Source organism: Pelodiscus sinensis, chromosome 2 (assembly GCF_049634645.1).
Source record: "Pelodiscus sinensis isolate JC-2024 chromosome 2, ASM4963464v1, whole genome shotgun sequence".
In the NCBI taxonomy this organism is placed as follows: Eukaryota; Metazoa; Chordata; order Testudines; family Trionychidae; genus Pelodiscus; species Pelodiscus sinensis.
Genome location: NC_134712.1, coordinates 97,852,707 through 97,870,924, shown reverse-complemented (window position 1 = coordinate 97,870,924; position 18,218 = coordinate 97,852,707). Strand labels below are relative to the sequence as shown.

The 18,218-nt window shown below is 45.4% G+C and overlaps 1 protein-coding gene across 13 annotated transcripts in view; it reads right to left on the bottom strand.

Moving 5' to 3' along the window:
- ZNF236 (zinc finger protein 236) overlaps nucleotides 1-18,218 on the bottom strand; it is a 219,789-nt gene that overhangs the window by 106,450 nt on the left and 95,121 nt on the right. For all 13 annotated transcript variants that reach the window (XM_075921084.1, XM_075921082.1, XM_075921086.1 and 10 more), the window contains 3 exons: nucleotides 16,387-16,630; nucleotides 11,554-11,733; nucleotides 874-1,029 (listed from right to left, as the gene is read on the bottom strand). In XM_075921084.1, coding sequence (XP_075777199.1) covers nucleotides 874-1,029; nucleotides 11,554-11,733; nucleotides 16,387-16,630 — 580 coding nt within the window. The remainder of the gene's footprint in view (nucleotides 1-873; nucleotides 1,030-11,553; nucleotides 11,734-16,386; nucleotides 16,631-18,218) is intronic.

Genomic DNA, 18,218 nt, shown 5'->3' with positions numbered 1-18,218 from the left:
ACTGTCATACATAATGGCCCTGTTGTGTCTCGTTAGATAAATTAGATGATCTTCTGTCATGTTGGTAAGCATACTGTACTGCCCTGAGCACCAGAAAGCTGATATACAGAGTAAATTCCTGGATGGACTATCTGGATGTGATAATGTGCGTTTCTCATCGTAAAACAAATGCATCCAAAACTACTGTGATAGCAGGAGATGGATAATGGAAATACCTGAGCATGCTGTATCCAGTTTTTTCCACCTTTCAAGAGAGACTAGATCATGGCTTGGAATAAAGAGTAACTTGGTGAAACTCTCTCTCTCTCTGGGGATATAAACTCTCTTGAGCCAAGAAGCTCATTTGGACTTCTGCTATTAAGTATGTCAGAATGTGAGAAACCTGCTCTCTGGGAGGTAGGCTCTGGACATCATTCCGAACTCCATCCTCCATAGAAGTTAGAGGAGTAGCTTTGCAGTATTAAGGTCAAGTTGAAGCACAGGGGAAAAAAAGACAGCTTTCTTTACAGTTTGAACTTCAACATAAGAACACCAAAAAGTCCTGAGGGAAATCTGAATCATAACCACTTTATCACTGTTCTGTCTTGGCCACATGACACCTACCACCTACCTCCAATTTAATAGGAAACCTCTGCTTAGTATTCGTTTATTTACCTCAGCACAGCAGTTTTAGATACACTCCCTTCTTCTCTTATGCCACGTCTTCAGTGGATGCATAATTCAATTGATATGAAACATGAGTGAGTCAAATGAGAAAACACACAAAATGTTGGGCACTGTAATCAGGGAAGTAAACGAATTTAGCATTCCAGATTTAATGAATTTTTCATACAGAAAGTTATTATTTCTCCAATGAAATCACTCAATGCATACCTGAAGTGTTCAGTGATGGACCCTGAGACAGAAGTTGATCATTGCTTAAAGTTAATGTAGCACCTGTTGACTGATTGCTGATTGTTGGCGTTGTCAGTCGCAAACTCCCATTCAACTCATTAGTTCCTGAAGAATTATGCTGAATAAGATCTTGACCTAAAGGGACAATACTTCTATGACATCTGGAAACTCTCAAAGAACAATTTTTTTTTGCTAATACAGGTTGAACCTCTCTAGTCCAGCACTCTCTGGTCCAGCACCATTCATTGTCCAGCATGACTTTAGTTAGCCAGATGTCTACTTATGGACATGGCCAAGTTTCCCATGGTCCCATAAAGTCCTGGCTTTCAGTGTTCTGTGCTGTTATTTACCCCTAAATGTCTTCTAAGAGTTCAGTAAGGAGTGGAAGCGTTGGTAATACTGCTAGACAATATTGACCTCCCATGGTTCAGCAAGTTCTCTAGTATGGCACAAGTCTAGTCCCAAGGGTGCCAGACTAGAAAGGTTCAACCTATATACTTAGTACAAACAAGTTTTCATTTAATAGAACAAAGACAAATAATACATCCAATCAAAAGGATTAATTTTGTGGTGCTTGGGGCAATATTAATACGGAAGACTATGACATGTGGATTTTTTACACAAATGCTCTACTCCCATAAGAATATTTTTAAAAGGAGCAATATCACAAATCGAAACGACAAAACAATTGCAGCTAAATGTGCAAGTCTTCTCAATTTATTAAAATTGCAATTGAAAGAAAACTGTATTATAAAACACATTTATAGAAAGGGGAATGTTAGAAAATGAAGAGTTAGTTCATTAGTTTCTTTAAACATACAGAATCGTGTGCACATGTGAAGACTTCAGATAGAGTGCAAACAATGATAGGTGGCAGTTCTAGAAATGTCTTGTACAAGCACCAGATCTAGAAAAGCTGTTTGTGATGTCCTCTAGTAGGTATATTGGCCAAGTCATTGGAAGTGAAACCTGTTTTAGTCAGAATTTTCAGATATAAAGGTATGTATACGTTATATGACCAACCAGATCCCTCCTATCAACACCAAAAGAAAAAAAATTCTATGTGGACTCCCCCTGACAGTCATAATTACAATCTGGATTTCTATATACAATGCTTCTGCAACAATACACAGACTGACATTATGCACAAACAACAACAAGTGACATACAATCTCAGCCACGCTGAACACTATGCTATCCAGAGTCTCAAAAACAACCCTGACATTATAATCAAACCAGCTGACAAGGGGGGCACTGTGGTCATTATGAGGAAGTCAGACTATGACCAGGAGGCAACTAGACAACTCTCCACCACCACATTTTACAGATCTCTCTCCTCTGATCCCACTTCAGAATACCTAAAAAAACTACACTATCTCCTTAAGGAACTCCCTGCCTCTACTCGGGACCAAATACACACAGAAATACCACCCTGAGTGCTGATATTTATGTGGCGATCCCGCTCCCCAGGGGACCACATACCTTGGGTCCATTGCTCACCCAGATGCACTCCCTATTTCGTGGCCGATGTGTCGGTGACAAGCCGCACCATCAGGCTCTGGCTCACTAAAGGCACTCCTGCACACACCATATGGTCTCGCATCCACCACCCAAGGGACCAGATGACATCTTGTGTAAGCATGAAGAGCGAGTCCCAAGGTGCACATGCCTGATTGAACACCTGGGCTAACCACATCTTCAACGGTCTGAGCCGCAACCTGGCGTGTCTGATCACATAGGTGCAAGCTGCCACCTGATGGAGCAGCTTCATGCAATTTCTTGCTGTTATGATTGGAGAGGCTATGAGGCCCTGTATAATGAGGCTCATAGCTAGAAACCTGGCCTTGGGAAGGGAAGCCATGGCTGTAGTCGAGACTAATTGGGCTCCCACAAATTCTATAACTTGAGTGAGTACTACAGTGCATTTCTCCTTGTTTATTAGGAGACAGCCTGCTGAACAGCTCTCTGATGAGGTCTATGTGATGCAACACCTGTTCCTTGGAGCGGCCCCTGATTAGCCAATTGTCCAGATAAGGGAATACCTAGATTCTGTTCCTCTTCAGGAAGGTGGCTACTGTGGCCAAGCACTTTGTGAAGACCCTTGGTGCCACAGACAGTCCGAAAGGGAGGACTGAAAACTGGAAGTGTTCCTGTCCCACAATAAACCTGAGAAATCTCCTATGAGTGGGCCTTATGGAAATACGAAAATACACGTCTTTCAAGTCGAGGGCGGCGTACCAGTCCCCCATTTCCAGGGAGGTAATAATAGATGCCAATGTGACCATCTTGAACTTCGCTTTTGGTTTGAGGGTGTTCAGATCCCTTAGGTCCAAAATAGGTTTGAGGCCTCCCTTTGCTTTGGGGATGAAGTAGTACTGGGAGTAGAATCCCCTCCCCCTAAAGTCTTGAGGAACCCTTTCCACTGCCCCTCGCTGAAGGAGTGAAATCACCTCAATTCAAAAGATGCTCGTGAGAGGGGTCCCTGAAGAGGGACGGGGATAGAGGGTGGGAGGGTAGCGAAGAACAGAAGGGGACAGAATATCCTGGTGTCACCAGGCCGAGGACCCATCTGTTGGTTGTAATCTGGCCCTAGGCCCGGTAAAAATGGGAGAGCCTGTCCCCAAAGGCGAGGGGAGAGGGGGGCGTCTAACACGGGAATTGGTATTCTGTCCTTGGGCATACCTTCAAAACAAGGACTTGGGCTGCTGAAGAGGAGATGGCCCTCACCTTTCCGAGCCCAAACGAGACCATCTCCTCTTGTTGGGTCCATTGGCATTATTGCTGCCAGCGTTTCGAGGCCTGTGCCTTGCTTGATCAGGCCTATAACCTTGATAGGGAGGCCCGCCCTGTGGTCTAGGGTTGAATAACCGCCTCTGCTACCTAAGTGTAGCCCTGGAGTCCTTTAGACTATGCAGCCTGGCAGCTGTCTGTTGGAAGAAGAGGTCCTTTCCTTCAAATGGCAAGTCCAGCAGTGTGTTCCACACCTTGAAGCCAGGCCCCATGGCACATCACAACCCTGTGGCCATCGTGCATGCTGCTGAGTCTACCGCGTCCAGTGTGGCCTGCAACGCTGGCATATAATCCTACTCTCCTCCATCAGTGCTGCAAACTCCTGGCAAGAGTCTTGTGGCAAGCATTCTTTAACTTTATCCACCGCTATCCAGGTATTATATACATACCTGCTTAACATTGCCTCTTGGTTGGCAACACACAGCCGAAGGCCTCCGGTGCATATTCCTTCCTACCCAACAGGTCCATTTTTTTTTCAGTTCCCTGCTTTTGGGGTAGGTCCTGGCTAACCCAGCTACTCCTTTCGCCCTGCCATCTGGACCATCAGACAGCACAAGGCTGGGTGAGAGTATAAATGTTCATGTCTATTCTGGGGGACAAAATAGCGCCTCCCTACTCATTTCTGAGTAGGCGGACTGGATGCCGGCATCTGCCACAGATTGGTGGTAATCTTAGAAATGTCGATCACGGGGCCTGAGTCCTTATTGATGATTTCCACCTGTATCCCCAAATTGGCTGCTAGATGACACAGCAGCTCCTGGTAGGCTCTAGCATCCATAGATGGCATAAATGGAGCTGGGTCAGCCAGAGCCTCATCCAGAGATGATGAGGACTCCCTTATCACTAGTTGGTCCTGAATTGGGTCTGACACCTGGATCCTCACTCTCTGCCTGGGGACAAGGCCGGTCCCTCTGCGGGCTACCTATATACTCTGAGGCCGGGGCTCTAGCTAAGGGGGTTGCTGACGGCATACCTCTAGATCAAGACAGAACCAAGCAGATTGCAACCAGGCCTTGCATTTGGTGGTAGGCCCAGGGCATCAAGATTGACTACTGCGGTTGGATCAGAGGCGGCCATGTTTGATGGGGCTGGTACCCCTAGTGCCGGAACTGGTGCCATGAGCGTGAGTGGTGCCAAGGAGAGGACCTATGAGATGATGCACCAGATTGTACTGATTCTACGTCGGACTCTGATGAATAGTCCGACGTTGACCATGGCGGTGCCATTGAGGGCGCCTGGGAGAGTTGGCGGGGTTGGTGCTGAGCCATCGATTCAGCTTTGCCTCGATGCACTGGAGCAGGAGGCCTCATTGCAGCAGGTAGGAAAGCCCCTGGCATGCCCTAATACAGTGCCGCCAGTGCATGCTGGTCCATACCATCTCCCGGTACCTATTGGCCCGGTGCCTAAGAGGGCAGTAGTTCGTGCAATGGCACTACCAGTGCCACCGATGCTAACAGGGTTACCAGTGCCATCACAGTTACCGGTGCCTACAAGGCAACTGGTGTCAAGTATGTACCTGGTGCCGACAAGGCCCCCAGTGCTAGAGAACTCCCCAGTGCCAACAAAGTCACTGAAGCTGAGGGCAGGAGACTCATCTGCACCATCTGTCTGCCCTGTCTTGGTGCCGACTCTGGTGCTGGGCAAGGAAGTGAGCTACATCCGCTCCCTTGCAGTGTTGAAAGTCTCAGGGGTTGACGACCTAACTATATCAAGGGCCCTCTCCTGGACTGGACTTCTTGGCCGTGCCGAGCTCAACCATTACCTAGAGGGGCCAGGAGCATCCAGATGTCGAGGGGGTGAATCTTCTTGATGGTGTCCCCCATACTCCTGCTTCCCTGGAGATCTTCCTCTGAATTGCCATCTCTTTCTCAGCGCTGGGGATTGTGAACGGTGCATAGCAGGTGACATTTTTTGCAGTGCCAAGGCTTGTGCCGGTGCCACAGGTGATTCGCGCACCAACGCTGGTACACTACTGACCGCCGGTGCCCATTCTGACGCTGGCTACAGTGCGGACTCCATAAAGAGCAGCTTGAGATGGTAATCGTGCTTAAAACCTCCAAAGATCCTGCATGAGTCTGCGAGGTGGCCCTCCTCCAGACACTTTAAACAAGAGTTATGGGGGTCCGCACAGGGCATAGGTTTTGCACAAATCGCACAAGGCTTGAATACCAGTGGACCTGGCATTCCTCTCCCTCAAAGGAGAGAGTTAGCAATAAGAACTATAAGAAAAATGACCTAACTAATTGCTAATTATTTACACTTCAAACTAACTACAAAGACAACTATGAACATGCTGGGTGCACAGTCAGAGAGATGAAACGCTCCAGCTACCATCAGGGTGGTAAGAAGGATCTTAGGGAGGGGTGGACCAGGGATACTTATTCACCATTATGTTGGCGCCATTCTAGGGGGCTCCCTGCTGGCCCGACAGATACCGCTGGGGAAAAAAGGCTCCAGAATCCGTGCACATGGCGCGCACATACCTAATTAGAATGAACAGGAGCAAGCACTTGAAGAACAGGGTCATAATTCAAAATGACCTGGACAAACTGGAGAAATGGTCTGAGGTCAACAGGATGAAGTTTAATAAGGACAAATGCAAAGTACTCCATTTGGGAAGGAACAGTTTCACACATACAGAATGGGAAGCGATTGTCTAGGAAGGAGTACTGCAAAATGGGATCTAGGGGTCATAGTGGACCACAAGCTAAATATGAGTCAACAGTGTGACACTGTTTCAAAAAAAAGCAAACATGGTTCTGGAATGCATTAACAGGAGTGTTGCGAGCAAGACACGAGAAGTCATTCTTCCACTCTACTCTGTGCTGATTAGATCTCAATTGGAGTAGTGTGTCCAGTTTGGGCACCACATTTCAAGAAAGATGTGGAGAAATTGGAGAAGGCCCAGAGAAGAGAAAGAAGAATGATTAAAGGTCTAGAGCAGTGTTTCTTCAACTTTTTGAGACCACGGAACACCAAACAATATTTTTTTGTGCGGAACACCTATGAAAATTGTCTTTAAAAAAATAATTTGTCAGATAAAAAAAAAGACAAAAACAAAGTAGTAACAAAAACAAAGAGGAGGTCGTGGCACACCTGCGAGTTGTTCACAGAACACCAGTATTCCACCGAACATAGTTTAAGAAACACTGGTCTAGAGAACATGACCTATGAAGGAAGACTGAAAGAATTGGGCTTGTTTAAGTTTAGAAAGGAGAAGACTGAGAGGGGACATGATAGCGGTTTTCAAGTATCTAAAAGGATGTCACAAGGAGGAGGGAGACACATTGTTCTTCTTTGCCTCTGAGGATAGGACAAGAAGCAATGGGCTTAAAACTGCAGCAAGGGAGGTTTAGGTTGGACATTAGGAAAAACTTCCTGTTAGCAGATGGTTAAACGCTGGAATAAATTGCCTGAGGAGGTTGTGGAAACTCCATCTCTGGAGATATTTACGAGCAGGTTAGACAGACATCTATCAGGAATGGTCTAGATGGTGCTTAGTCCTGCCGTTAGGGCAGGGGACTAGATTTGATGACCTCTCAAGGGCCCTTCCAGTTCTAGTATTTTATTTGTGACTAGATGGGCCCTCCAATCCAGTACAATGGCTAATATTGTTTGGAATCTGGTTTGTGGGAGGAAAACTGCAGCTGCAGTAGACTCCAAAACCTCTCCTACTCTATTCTCTGAACAGGGGAGAATACTGACTCGTCTTCATTGAAAAGCAGTCCCTCAACTCAAAAGATGGATTGGATCTTAAACAAACTGCCTTCTACCTGGCTATTGAACTGGACCTCTCAACAACTAGTTATCCTGATATGAAAATACATGTACTCCTATTTTACTTAGGAATGCAACCACAAACACTGCATTTTGTAAATACATACAAGGCCACAAATAGGTCAAAAGGTAGGACCGAGAACTGATTATGGGAGTCATTTACCATAAATCTCACAAATCTCCTGTGTCTTTGATGGATAACCACATGGAAATAGGTCTCTCTCAACTCAAAAAGGCAGTGTACTAGTTCCCAGAATCCAGGGACAGGATTATGGATCATAGGGTCATCATGCAAAATGTTATTTTATTTATATATTCTTCAGCTCTTACAACTGTAATACGAGTCTCCAGCATCATTTTGCCTGGGGAATTAAGTTATAGTATAAATAAAACTATTTCCTTCTAAGGAGAGAAGGGATCTCTTCTATAGCTCCCAGCAGGAGGAAAGACTAAGCCACCTCATGAGAGCAGTCCCTGAAGAGGAAGGTGAGGGGTAGGACTGGAAACAAACTGAAAGATGTAGTCTAATGACACACTGCTTAGGACTCATTGATCTATCGTAATAGTGGTACAAACATATAACTTGTTCAAAAGAATAGGGATAGGAGCAACTGGTATAAGGGAAACTTGGAAGCTGTCTTCAACGATGCAGTCAGGCAGATTGCTTGGCATTTCAAGGCTGTCTGGAAGAACTTACTGAAAACAAAAAAGTGAGGATGTTGGGCTCTTCTCTGATTACTCTTCCCTTTCCTCCTGAACTGGTCAGGTTGCCTAGCCATAAAAGATGCTTAGCTCTGGAATTACTGGGTAGAACTGCTTCTTTTTTAGGGAGTGGAATGTAAAACTCCCAAGCCTTCACACCACGGAGTCCTTGAAACCGTGAAGATGATGGTTGGTTACTCAAAAAGAAGATTCTGAATTGTCCATTGAACCTCCTGTGGAAGACACTATGATTGAAACGTTAACTCCAACACATTGTTATTGCAGATGCCCTGGCTCTGGATCGCAGAGTATGGTCTATCCAAAGCAGCCTGTAGCAAGGTCTTGACCACCAGGTTACCCTCTTCCAACACTGCCTGAAACGCTTGCTTGGCCTCTCCTGGTAATTTGACTTCAAACTTCAGAGCATTGCTCCAGAGGAATAAATCTTATCTTTACTCCAAGGCTTCCCGGTTTGAGATGCATATTTCCAGGCCAGTAGTAGAATAGTTTTTTCTTCTGAATATATTGAGTTTCTTCGCCTCTTTCAGCTTTGGGGTAGATGCATGCTATAATTCACCACCAAAACTTAAGGAACATTGGTGTATGAGAGAGTGAGGGGAGAAGCAGAGAAGATACAGAACTACCTCATATGTAAAAGGAGACAAGGTACCTTCATTCAATTCTTTTGGCCACTAGTGGCAAAGAAGATAGCATTTACCACAGTACCCTGATGGTCGCATTTATAGGAGGAGCCACTCTGGGGGGGGAGGGGGGATTTCCATGATCCCAGAATGCCTGCCAACTTATGGGAGCTTGAGGTCTTGGGTGGTAGAAGAGCCCGAGACATGGGTCCAGCATCCAGGAGTCTATGCATGCTGAGATTCCTGTTGGCAGCAGAGCTTCAGACATGGGGCCAGCAATTGGGATCCTGGCCATGCTAAGATGCCCGCTGGAAGCAAAGCCTCAAGGTATGAGGCTGGCAGCCAGAACCGCAGGCAAGGAAGCACCCTTCTGTACTCCTAGGTCCCTGAGTAAACATTTTGTTTTTTTATCGATTACACAGCTACTGTTTTTATACATTTTTACATCTCTAGGGCTTATTAGGAAACTCTGAAATAGCATGTCAACCTTTTGTCATGATGAAGACTACTTATTCCTACTTTTTGTTTCCTATTTCTTAGTTTGGTTTTGATCCATAATACAGGCAGTCCCCAGGTTACGTACAAGATAGGGACTGTAGGTTTGTTCTTAAGTTGAATTTGTATGTAAGTCGGAACTGGTACATATTTTGGGGGGGGACGGGGAGCTGGAGTTAGGTGGAAAAGACCCTGATTCTCATACAACTTCCTTATTCAAAGAAAAACACATACTGTTTTGATATGAAGGTTTTTTGGTTGATATTTTAATTAAAAATTGATCATAAGTTTCAGTGTTTCATGCTATATCCAAATCTTCCTTTTGGGGTACCTGAAAGATCCCAGTTATTCATTTAATAGTCAGAATCTTTGTTTTTTATAACTAAAAAAAGTTTATTCAATGCATATTACTGTTCCAAATAGAATTTGCTACAGATGTTTCAGTGAAATGGGTATTAAGTGTAATCAATAGTCATTGGAGAGCACAATGAAATATTGATACAATCAAAGCTGTTGTTGTATTCTGCTGAGCAAAAAATGGAAATCCCTTCCTGTGAAGTGTGTGTGTGTGAATTTATCCACGGGATTAATTTTAAAGAAAAATTCTGTGTTGGGAACAGGAGTTTAGCCACAGGTGGGTGCTCATTGTCCACTCACCCACTTTGCAACCAGACCCATCCCCTCGGGGCTTACCCTGCTCCGCTCCAGCCAGGGTGTAGGGTTGGGGCTTATCCCCTCTTTCCTTCTGTCCTGCTCCTCCCCTTTCTTGCCCACCCACACCACTGGGTAATTTTTCAGCTTCACCTCTGCCAGGCTGGAAGGGACTTGTTAATTTCACATGACACTAACAACATACTTGCAGCTCTAGTGCTGAAGAGGGAAAGAGCTGTTGCTCCCAAGGTGGGGACTGTAACACAACGGGTCTCACTGCCTGCTGCTCCTGCTGTTCCCTAGGAAATTATTTTTTCCGCTCTGGGGTGCCCCCTTTTGGCTTGTGTCTTGTTCCCCCCAGCAGACCCGCATCCTCCGCGGCGAGAAAAGCCGCTCCGTGTCTCCCTGGTCTGCGGGGGGGTGCGGGGGCGGGGGGCTAGCTCCACATCTCCCTGGTCTGCTGGGGGGAAGCACCCCTCGCGCTGTCAGAGGCGGCAACAGTGGGGGAGGCACCCTGCACTAGCTGCCCCCCCCCCCCCGTTTGTAACTAGGGATCCAACGTAAGTCAGATTGATGTAACCCGGGGACTGCCTGTACTCTTCTTTTCATTTCATTTCATAACACCTTAGTTTCTTCAGCAGCCTTTTCTGAAGAATATTAACAAAACGCCTTCTGAAAGTATCTGAAGTTGAATGATTGGTTTTATGTTGTTAGTAAGAAAATTAGGCATGCAAATTCTGATTTCTCTCAGAGAAAATGGAAAGACAGACTGAATATGGACAGAAATTTTAAAAAACCTCAAGTCTTAGGATTCTCTGGTTAGTGAATTGAACTAGTTAGTGCAGCTATGTCTTAAAGCAAGGGTGGGGAACCTAAGGATCAGGGGGACAGATGCAACCTCCGGCTTGCCTGGATCCGGCCCCTAGAACTCAGGGCTCCTCCCCATGCAGCATAAGGGTGCCTGCGCTGGAACTCCAGCTCCCACTGTCCTTGCCTGATTTTTCAGCGGCCCCCAACCAAAAAAGGCTCCCCACCCCTGTCCTAAAGTTTGAGTTGTCCCTCTCAGAGGTCAGGCATCTGATGAAGTAACATTCTGATAACAGTGTAGCTGCTACAAAACAAGCTGTTAGCTGCTCTGAGTACAATATCTAGCTTTTTTTTTGGGGGGGGGGGGGGCGCACAAAAAAGGGCTTTAGCTCTGGAGAAGCTAACATGCTTCAAAATAAAGCCAAGTCAGCAGGAGAAATGTTTTATCATTAAAGGATTACAGTGTATTATCTCAGAAAAGCTACACTGGATATTAGTAAAACACATATCATAGAAAGATTTATCAGTGAAAGCACAGCTTTGGCTAGTAGAGGTGTGTCTATGTTAGGGACTTTCTCCAGCATAGCTATGTCAACTGGGGATCATATGCTTCACCCCTAACCCACATAGGTAAGTGAACAGTGGCCTGTAGTATAAACGTAGCCTTAGGGTAAACTTAGAGGCAGTGAAAACAAATTATTTCACCCTCTAATGAAGTTATCTAGAAAATGTCATTGTATAACTAGCATTTTGGATAGGAACTAAGAATGATCGACCAGTATTAAAAAATACTAACCAGATATGGTGAGAGTAATTTCTTGTGGACTTCCTGAAGAATTTGTAGTGGTGGAGCCAGCAGCATGAGCTAGAACTTGACTCAAACTTGAGTTATTTATAGTCAATGTTATCTCATGCTGACCATTTGAAGTGGACACCATACCCTGTGATGTTATGACTTGAGAGAGATCCTGTGCACCTAAAATATAAGTTGGGAGAAAAATAATGACTTGTATTAATTATACAAAAAAGTACAATCTTGAAAAATACCATTTTCCCTTCTTGAACAAACAAGGAAATGCTGGACTTCAGAAGAATACTAAGTTATTTAAAGTTGTGTTTAGAATAAGACATTGTTGCTGACCAAACTTTGCTTCCTTAAACTGTTAGCTCTTTTTCATAACCAATCTCTGTGCTACAAGTTTTAGTATACATCTGTAATTATACAAAAATACAACTCTGCAAGGTGCAAGGCTAGACACATTTTATTATATCTTAATAGCTATCAAGGGTGAGTTTTAGTACCTATATTCTAAACCCTGTTTTCAAATTTTTTCCAATTTCAAAAAATGTCCCCAATGTTTTCTAGGTTGTTCTTTCCTAAGAGATTGCTTGACTTTTCAAAAATAAAAAATGAGCAGAGAATATTGGGAAGAACCATCACCACCCTGTCCAGACCCAGGGGTGGGAAGATGGGTTTTGCACCCAAGCCAGCCACAGCTACAGTGGGGCAGAGGCAAAGCTTGGTGTGCTCCACCATGTACATACAGGCATCCATGAGCCCTATAAGACACATGCAGTTTCTGGCCATGATCATGGGAGACACCCGCAAGGCTAGGATAATTCCTGACCATTAGAGAGAGTGAGACCTGGGCAGGGAGGCTGTGGCTAATGTTGCATCCAGGCGGGTGCCCACAAATTCTGTTACCTGTGTGGGCACAAGGGTGGACCTGGCCACATTCAGGAGACAGGCCAAGGTCTAAAAACAGGTCCTGGTCTGAAGAAATATGGGACAGCACCAGTGCCAGGGACAAGCCCCGCACTAGCCAATCATCCAGGTATGGATATACTTGGACCCTGCACTTCTGAAGAAGGAGGAGGAGGAGGAGACATGGAGAGGCCGAAGAGGAGGGCCATAAAACTGATAATGGTCCTGGCCCACAGTAAAGCACAGGAACATCCTGCTGGGCGGGGGATGGGGAGACTATGGAATTGTGGAAGTAGGCATCCTCAGCGTACCAGTCTCCAAGATTGAGGGAGGGTATAATAGAAGCCAATGTCACCATCTTGAACTTGGTTTTGGCACTGAGGTTCCTGAGGTCTAAGATGGGCCAGAAACCACCCTTCACCTCAGGGACCAGGAAATACCAGGAACAGAAGCCCTTGCCCCTGAATTCCAAAGGGATCACTTGTACTGCTCTGAGATTTAGGAGTGGTTGTGCCTTTTCGCACAAGAAATGCTTGTGAGAGGGGTCTCTGAAGAGAAACAGGGCAAAGAATTGGGAAGGGAGAGGTGAAGAGAATGAGATGGCATAACCGCTCCCTACCATTTCTAGGACCCAACAATCTGATTTAATGGACCGCCAGGCACAGTAGAAAGGGTGCAAGCATGGCAGAAAGGTGATTCACTGCCTGTACCACAGGGGAGGGTGAGAGAACAGGTATTCGTTGCCCTCCTGTGGCACAAAATTACACCTCTCCACCTTTTTTGTCTGTTAATGGGATGCAAGCCAGGGTTTGCCAGTGTGACTTGGTGATCTTTGTCACTGTCTTGTTCGAAAGCAATGCCACTCTGGCAGGGGTATGAATAGTTGGGTCTGAGTCCTCAAACACCCGCTCCACCTGCACCCTCAAACTCTGGACCAGGTGTCTGAGAAGTACCTGGTGCGACCTTGAGTCCATCGATGGGATGACCCCGCTAGGGCCTCATTCGGAGAGAAAGAGGATGACCCTTTCAAGCGGACTTTCTCATAGTCATTGCTTTGGGAAGTGACTTGTGTGGCCATGTCAACAGATGAGCTGGGGGCACCGCACTTTCCCCAGTGGCCCTGGGGGAAACAGGCATAGGGCCTGAGACTAGCACAACGTGGGGGAGCAGGTCATCGGAATTGTAGATGGAGAAGCTCTGGGTCCTGAGTAGACCTTCTTCGATCTGGAGGGTCCTGAACCCGGGGCCTGGTGGTAAGCCCAACGGGTCCAGAACAGCCACTGGATGGGGGCCTGCCATTGAGAGGGCCAGTAAGGCCGCACCAGCTGAGCAAAAGTGGGCTGAGGTAGCCAAGACTGCTGCCCTGGTTGCACAGAGGTACTCCAGTGCCGGGAGCATGAACAGTGCCGAGCCTAGACCTGGAAGCAAACAATGAAGAAAACACAACTCATACTCAGAAGCTGACCAAGGCAGTGCCATGGTGATGGAGATTGGAAACCAGAGACTAGGAGCGTGTTTGGCCATAGACTCGGGCTTCCCATGGTGACGAGGAGGAGGTGGCAGCATTACGGGGCCCAGTGCCAGAGTTTCATGTGCCATGGCAGGATGCACAAAGTGGGCCGATGAAAAGGACAGTGCCGGCACTGGTGCCGGTGAATCCCAGTGATACCCCCTTAGGGCTGGTGACGAAGCACGTGGTACTGGGGTGTTGATACAGGACTGCCTAGAGTCACAGCCCCTAGCAGAGCCAGCGGCAGAAGCCAGGGATAAAGTCAGTTCAATGAGGTCTCTAGCAGCCTCAAAGGTAACCTGTGTTGAGAGCTCCACCTCTGGGAGGTCCTCCTTCAGACTGGGACCTCAGGGCAGGCTGGGCTGGTGCTGACATGACACTGAAGACTTGGGTGCCGATTCTGTCGGTGCCACACGCACAGACTGAAGACACACTTTTGGCACATGCCTCGATGAAGACCTGCTCCTGCTTGGTCTCCGCTTCTTCTAAGGCACAAGAAAGTAAAACCGATGCCGAGGTTTACCCAGCACTGGAGAGGTGCATGAATGGCTGGGTGCCTCACGCACTGAAGCCAGGGCACTCTGAGTTGCCGGTGCCAAGTCCAACGCTGGTGCCAGACGGAGGGTTGCCTCCACAAGAAGAATCTTTAAGTGGGACTCTCTCTTACGCTTGGTCCTTGGCTTGAAACCCCTGCAAATTTTGCAGGAGTCAGAAAGGTGAGCCTTCGCGAGGCACTTTAAGCAAGCTTTCTGGGGGTCGCCACAGGGCACAGGCTTCTGGCACTTGACACAGGGCTTGAAGCCTAGGGGCCCAGATTCCCCAGCCAAAGACTGACTTTCTATACTAGATAAGAACTATTTACCGAAGATAAGAACAATCAACAGTACGCATCCAACAAGCCTTACGGGTGGTAAGAAAAAAGGGGGATATATCAGCCAATATAGCAGCACCACTTCAGAGGGAATCCACTCCAGGAAGGTTTAAGTCCTGCCGCCAACCTCCCACCTCACTTCACCTCAGGAGCTCAAATCCTTACCCTCTCCTCCCCCAGAAACGACCAGAAAGCCAACACAGGATAAGGGACCCTCTGAAGGTAGGGAGGTAGTGTGAGTTCTTGAGTGAACATGGGGATACAGCATTTGCCTGGGGAGTGCAGGGTTGGGGGCTTAAATCCTGCCCACCCTGGAAGCAGCCAGACAGCCAATGGGTACTGCTAAAGGAAAAACTTTCCAACAACGCGTGCACATGCACACCTACATGGATGGACATGAGCAATCACGTGAAGAAGAACATTTTGTTTTGACTTTTCTATTATTATTCATTATAATATAACAAATCAGAACAAAGAAAAATTATCTGATTGAAACTAACTGTTCTGAAAACGTTGAAATGTATCTGCATATTTCATTTCATGAAAAGTTCTGAGATTTTGACTTTACATCTCAACTTGCAAAGCAACCAATTTTGAAATCTCATCATTTTTGAACCAGCTCTACTTTTAACTCAAACACTAGAATGTCCTTGGTTGTGTGGTAAGCTATGCAGCCTCTAGATTTTCTCAAACTAGTATTGTTGATGAAACTATTGGCTTTGTTGAGTGCAAACTATATGTTTAGCTCAGTACAGCATGCACACAAGATGGCAAAGTTTTTGGGCCTCATGGGGGCTTCTAATCTATATGAGTCACACTTGTAACAAAGCAGCTGCTTGCAGTCAACAGACCAAGTTTATAAAGGAGTCTAAATCTGGCAAACACCCTTACTTGTAAGCATAAATACTAACATTTAGGGCTCATCTAGACTATGCCGAAGTGCCAAAAGAGGATATGCAAATTCAGCAGGAATTTGCATATCTTCCTCCAATCTCGCTTTCGAAAGCGAAAGTAATTTGGATGCAGCTTTTTCCGCAACTCCCTGCCCCTTTTCGAAAAGCTGTGTAAACCTCATTTTTTGAGGAAAAGCGGCTTTTTGAGAAAGGGGCGGGGATTTGCCGAAAAAGCCACGTCCAAACTACTTTCACTTTCAAAAGTGAGATTGGAAGAAGATATGCAAATTCCCGCTGAATTTGCATATCCTCTTTTGGCACTTCAACATAGTGTAGATGAGCCCTCAGAGAACTAATTTGCATGTATAACCAAAAAAATCAGAGGTCCAAGTGTGCTTGGAAAATATGAATAAACTTTAAAAAACAAGGACACAGATAATTAAACAAATAAAACTCTTTATGGAGCTGTTGTATTTTATCATCAAATTTAAAGTAGTAATGCATTTAAATCAATATTGCCTTATTCTTTAATGAGGTCCAAAATGAAATAAGTTAATCAATACAAGATTGACATCCATAAATGATTTTAAGAATTATGCCCCCAAAAAAACATAAAAAGCAAGAAAAAAGGAGTTATTAACACTTCTTACCATTACTATTAGTTGTCAACACAGAGTCTTGCTCAGACAGTGATCCTATTGTTACATTAGCTGAAGACGTAACTGTGGGCTGTAAAGACAAGCCTGATATCGGCTGGATAACCACATTAGCGGGAACCGTGTTGTCTGTGGTCTGGAGGGAGTTGTTCTGTGGAGCCATGTTGGGATCCCCAGTTAATTGCTGGGCAAGTAAATTACTCTGCTGTAGTGTCTGCTGTAAAATACTGGGATCAATCTGAAAAGGAAGACAGATATAGATCAGTGAAAGTTAATATAAACCCAGAATTCCAGGTGACAATGATTTAAAATGTCTTTAACTCCTTCTGCCTTTTTGGATATGAACAATTCCTTTTGAATCCGGATCTTGTCTAACTTAGAGGTCACTTATGAAACCTGGTGCAGAATGCGCCCGATGACTTGTGATTAAAAAGTTAACACCAGTTACTCAGCAATTACCTTGGCTTCCTATTTGTTTTAATGTAATTCACAGAGGTATTCTCAAACTATCGAAGTCCTAAATGGTTTTGGCCCTGGTTAAGAAAGTACCCCCTTCTCCAGGTCTAAGAACATAACCACGGACATACTGGGTCAGACCAAAGGTTCATCTAGCCCAGTGTCCTGTCTTCAAACAGTGGCCAATGCCAGATGCCCCAGAGGGAGTGAACAGAACAGGTAATCATCATGTGAGACTCCTCCTGTCATCCATTTCCAGCCTCTGACAAACAAGAGACTAGGGACACCATTCCTAATCACTCTGGCTAATAGCCATTGATGGTCCTAACCTCCATGAATTTATCTAGTTCTTTTTTGAACCCTGTTAAATTTCTGGTCTTCACAACATCCTCTGGCAAGGAGTCCCACAGGTTGACTATGCATTGTGAAGAAAAAACTCCTTTGTTTGTTTTAAACCCGCTACCTATTACTTTCATTTGGTGACCCCTAGATTTTATGTTATGGGAACAAGTACATAACTTTTCCCTATTCACTTTTTTCACATCAGTCATGATTTTATAGACTTCTATCATATCCCCCCTTAATCACCTCTTTTCCAAGCTGAAAAATCCCAATCTTTTTAATCGCTCCCCATATGGGACCCATTCCAAACCCCTAATCATTTTTGTTGCCCTTTTCTGAACTTTTTCCAATGCCAATATATCTTTTTTGAGATGAGGCAACCGCATCTGTACATAGTACTCAAGATGTGGGTGTACCAGGGTTTTATATAGAGGCAATAAGATATTTTCTGTCTTATTCTCTATCCCTTTCCCAATGATTCCTAACATTGAGTTTCCTTTTTTGATTGCCACTGCACATTGAGTGGATGTTTTCAGAGAAATATCCACAATGGCTCCAAGATCTCTCTTGAATGGTTATAGCTAAATTAGTCCCCATCATATTGTATGTGTAGAATCATAGAATCATAGAATAATAGGACTGGAAGGGACCTCGAGAGGTCATCGAGTCCAGCCCCCCGCCCTCAAGGCAGGATCAAGCTCCGTCTACACCATCCCTGACAGATGTCTATCTAACCTGTTCTTAAATATCTCCAGAGAGGGAGATTCCACCACCTCCCTTGGCAATTTATTCCAATATTTGACCACCCTGACAGTTAGGAATTTTTTCCTAATGTCCAATCTAAACCTCCCCTGCTGCACTTTAAGCCCATTACTCCTTGTCCTGTCCTCAGAAACCAAGAGGAACAAATTTTCGCCTTCCTCCTTGTGACACCCTTTTAGATATTTGAAAACCGCTATCATGTCCCCCCTTAATCTTCTTTTTTCCAAACTAAACAAGCCCAGTTCATGAAGCCTGGCTTCATAGGT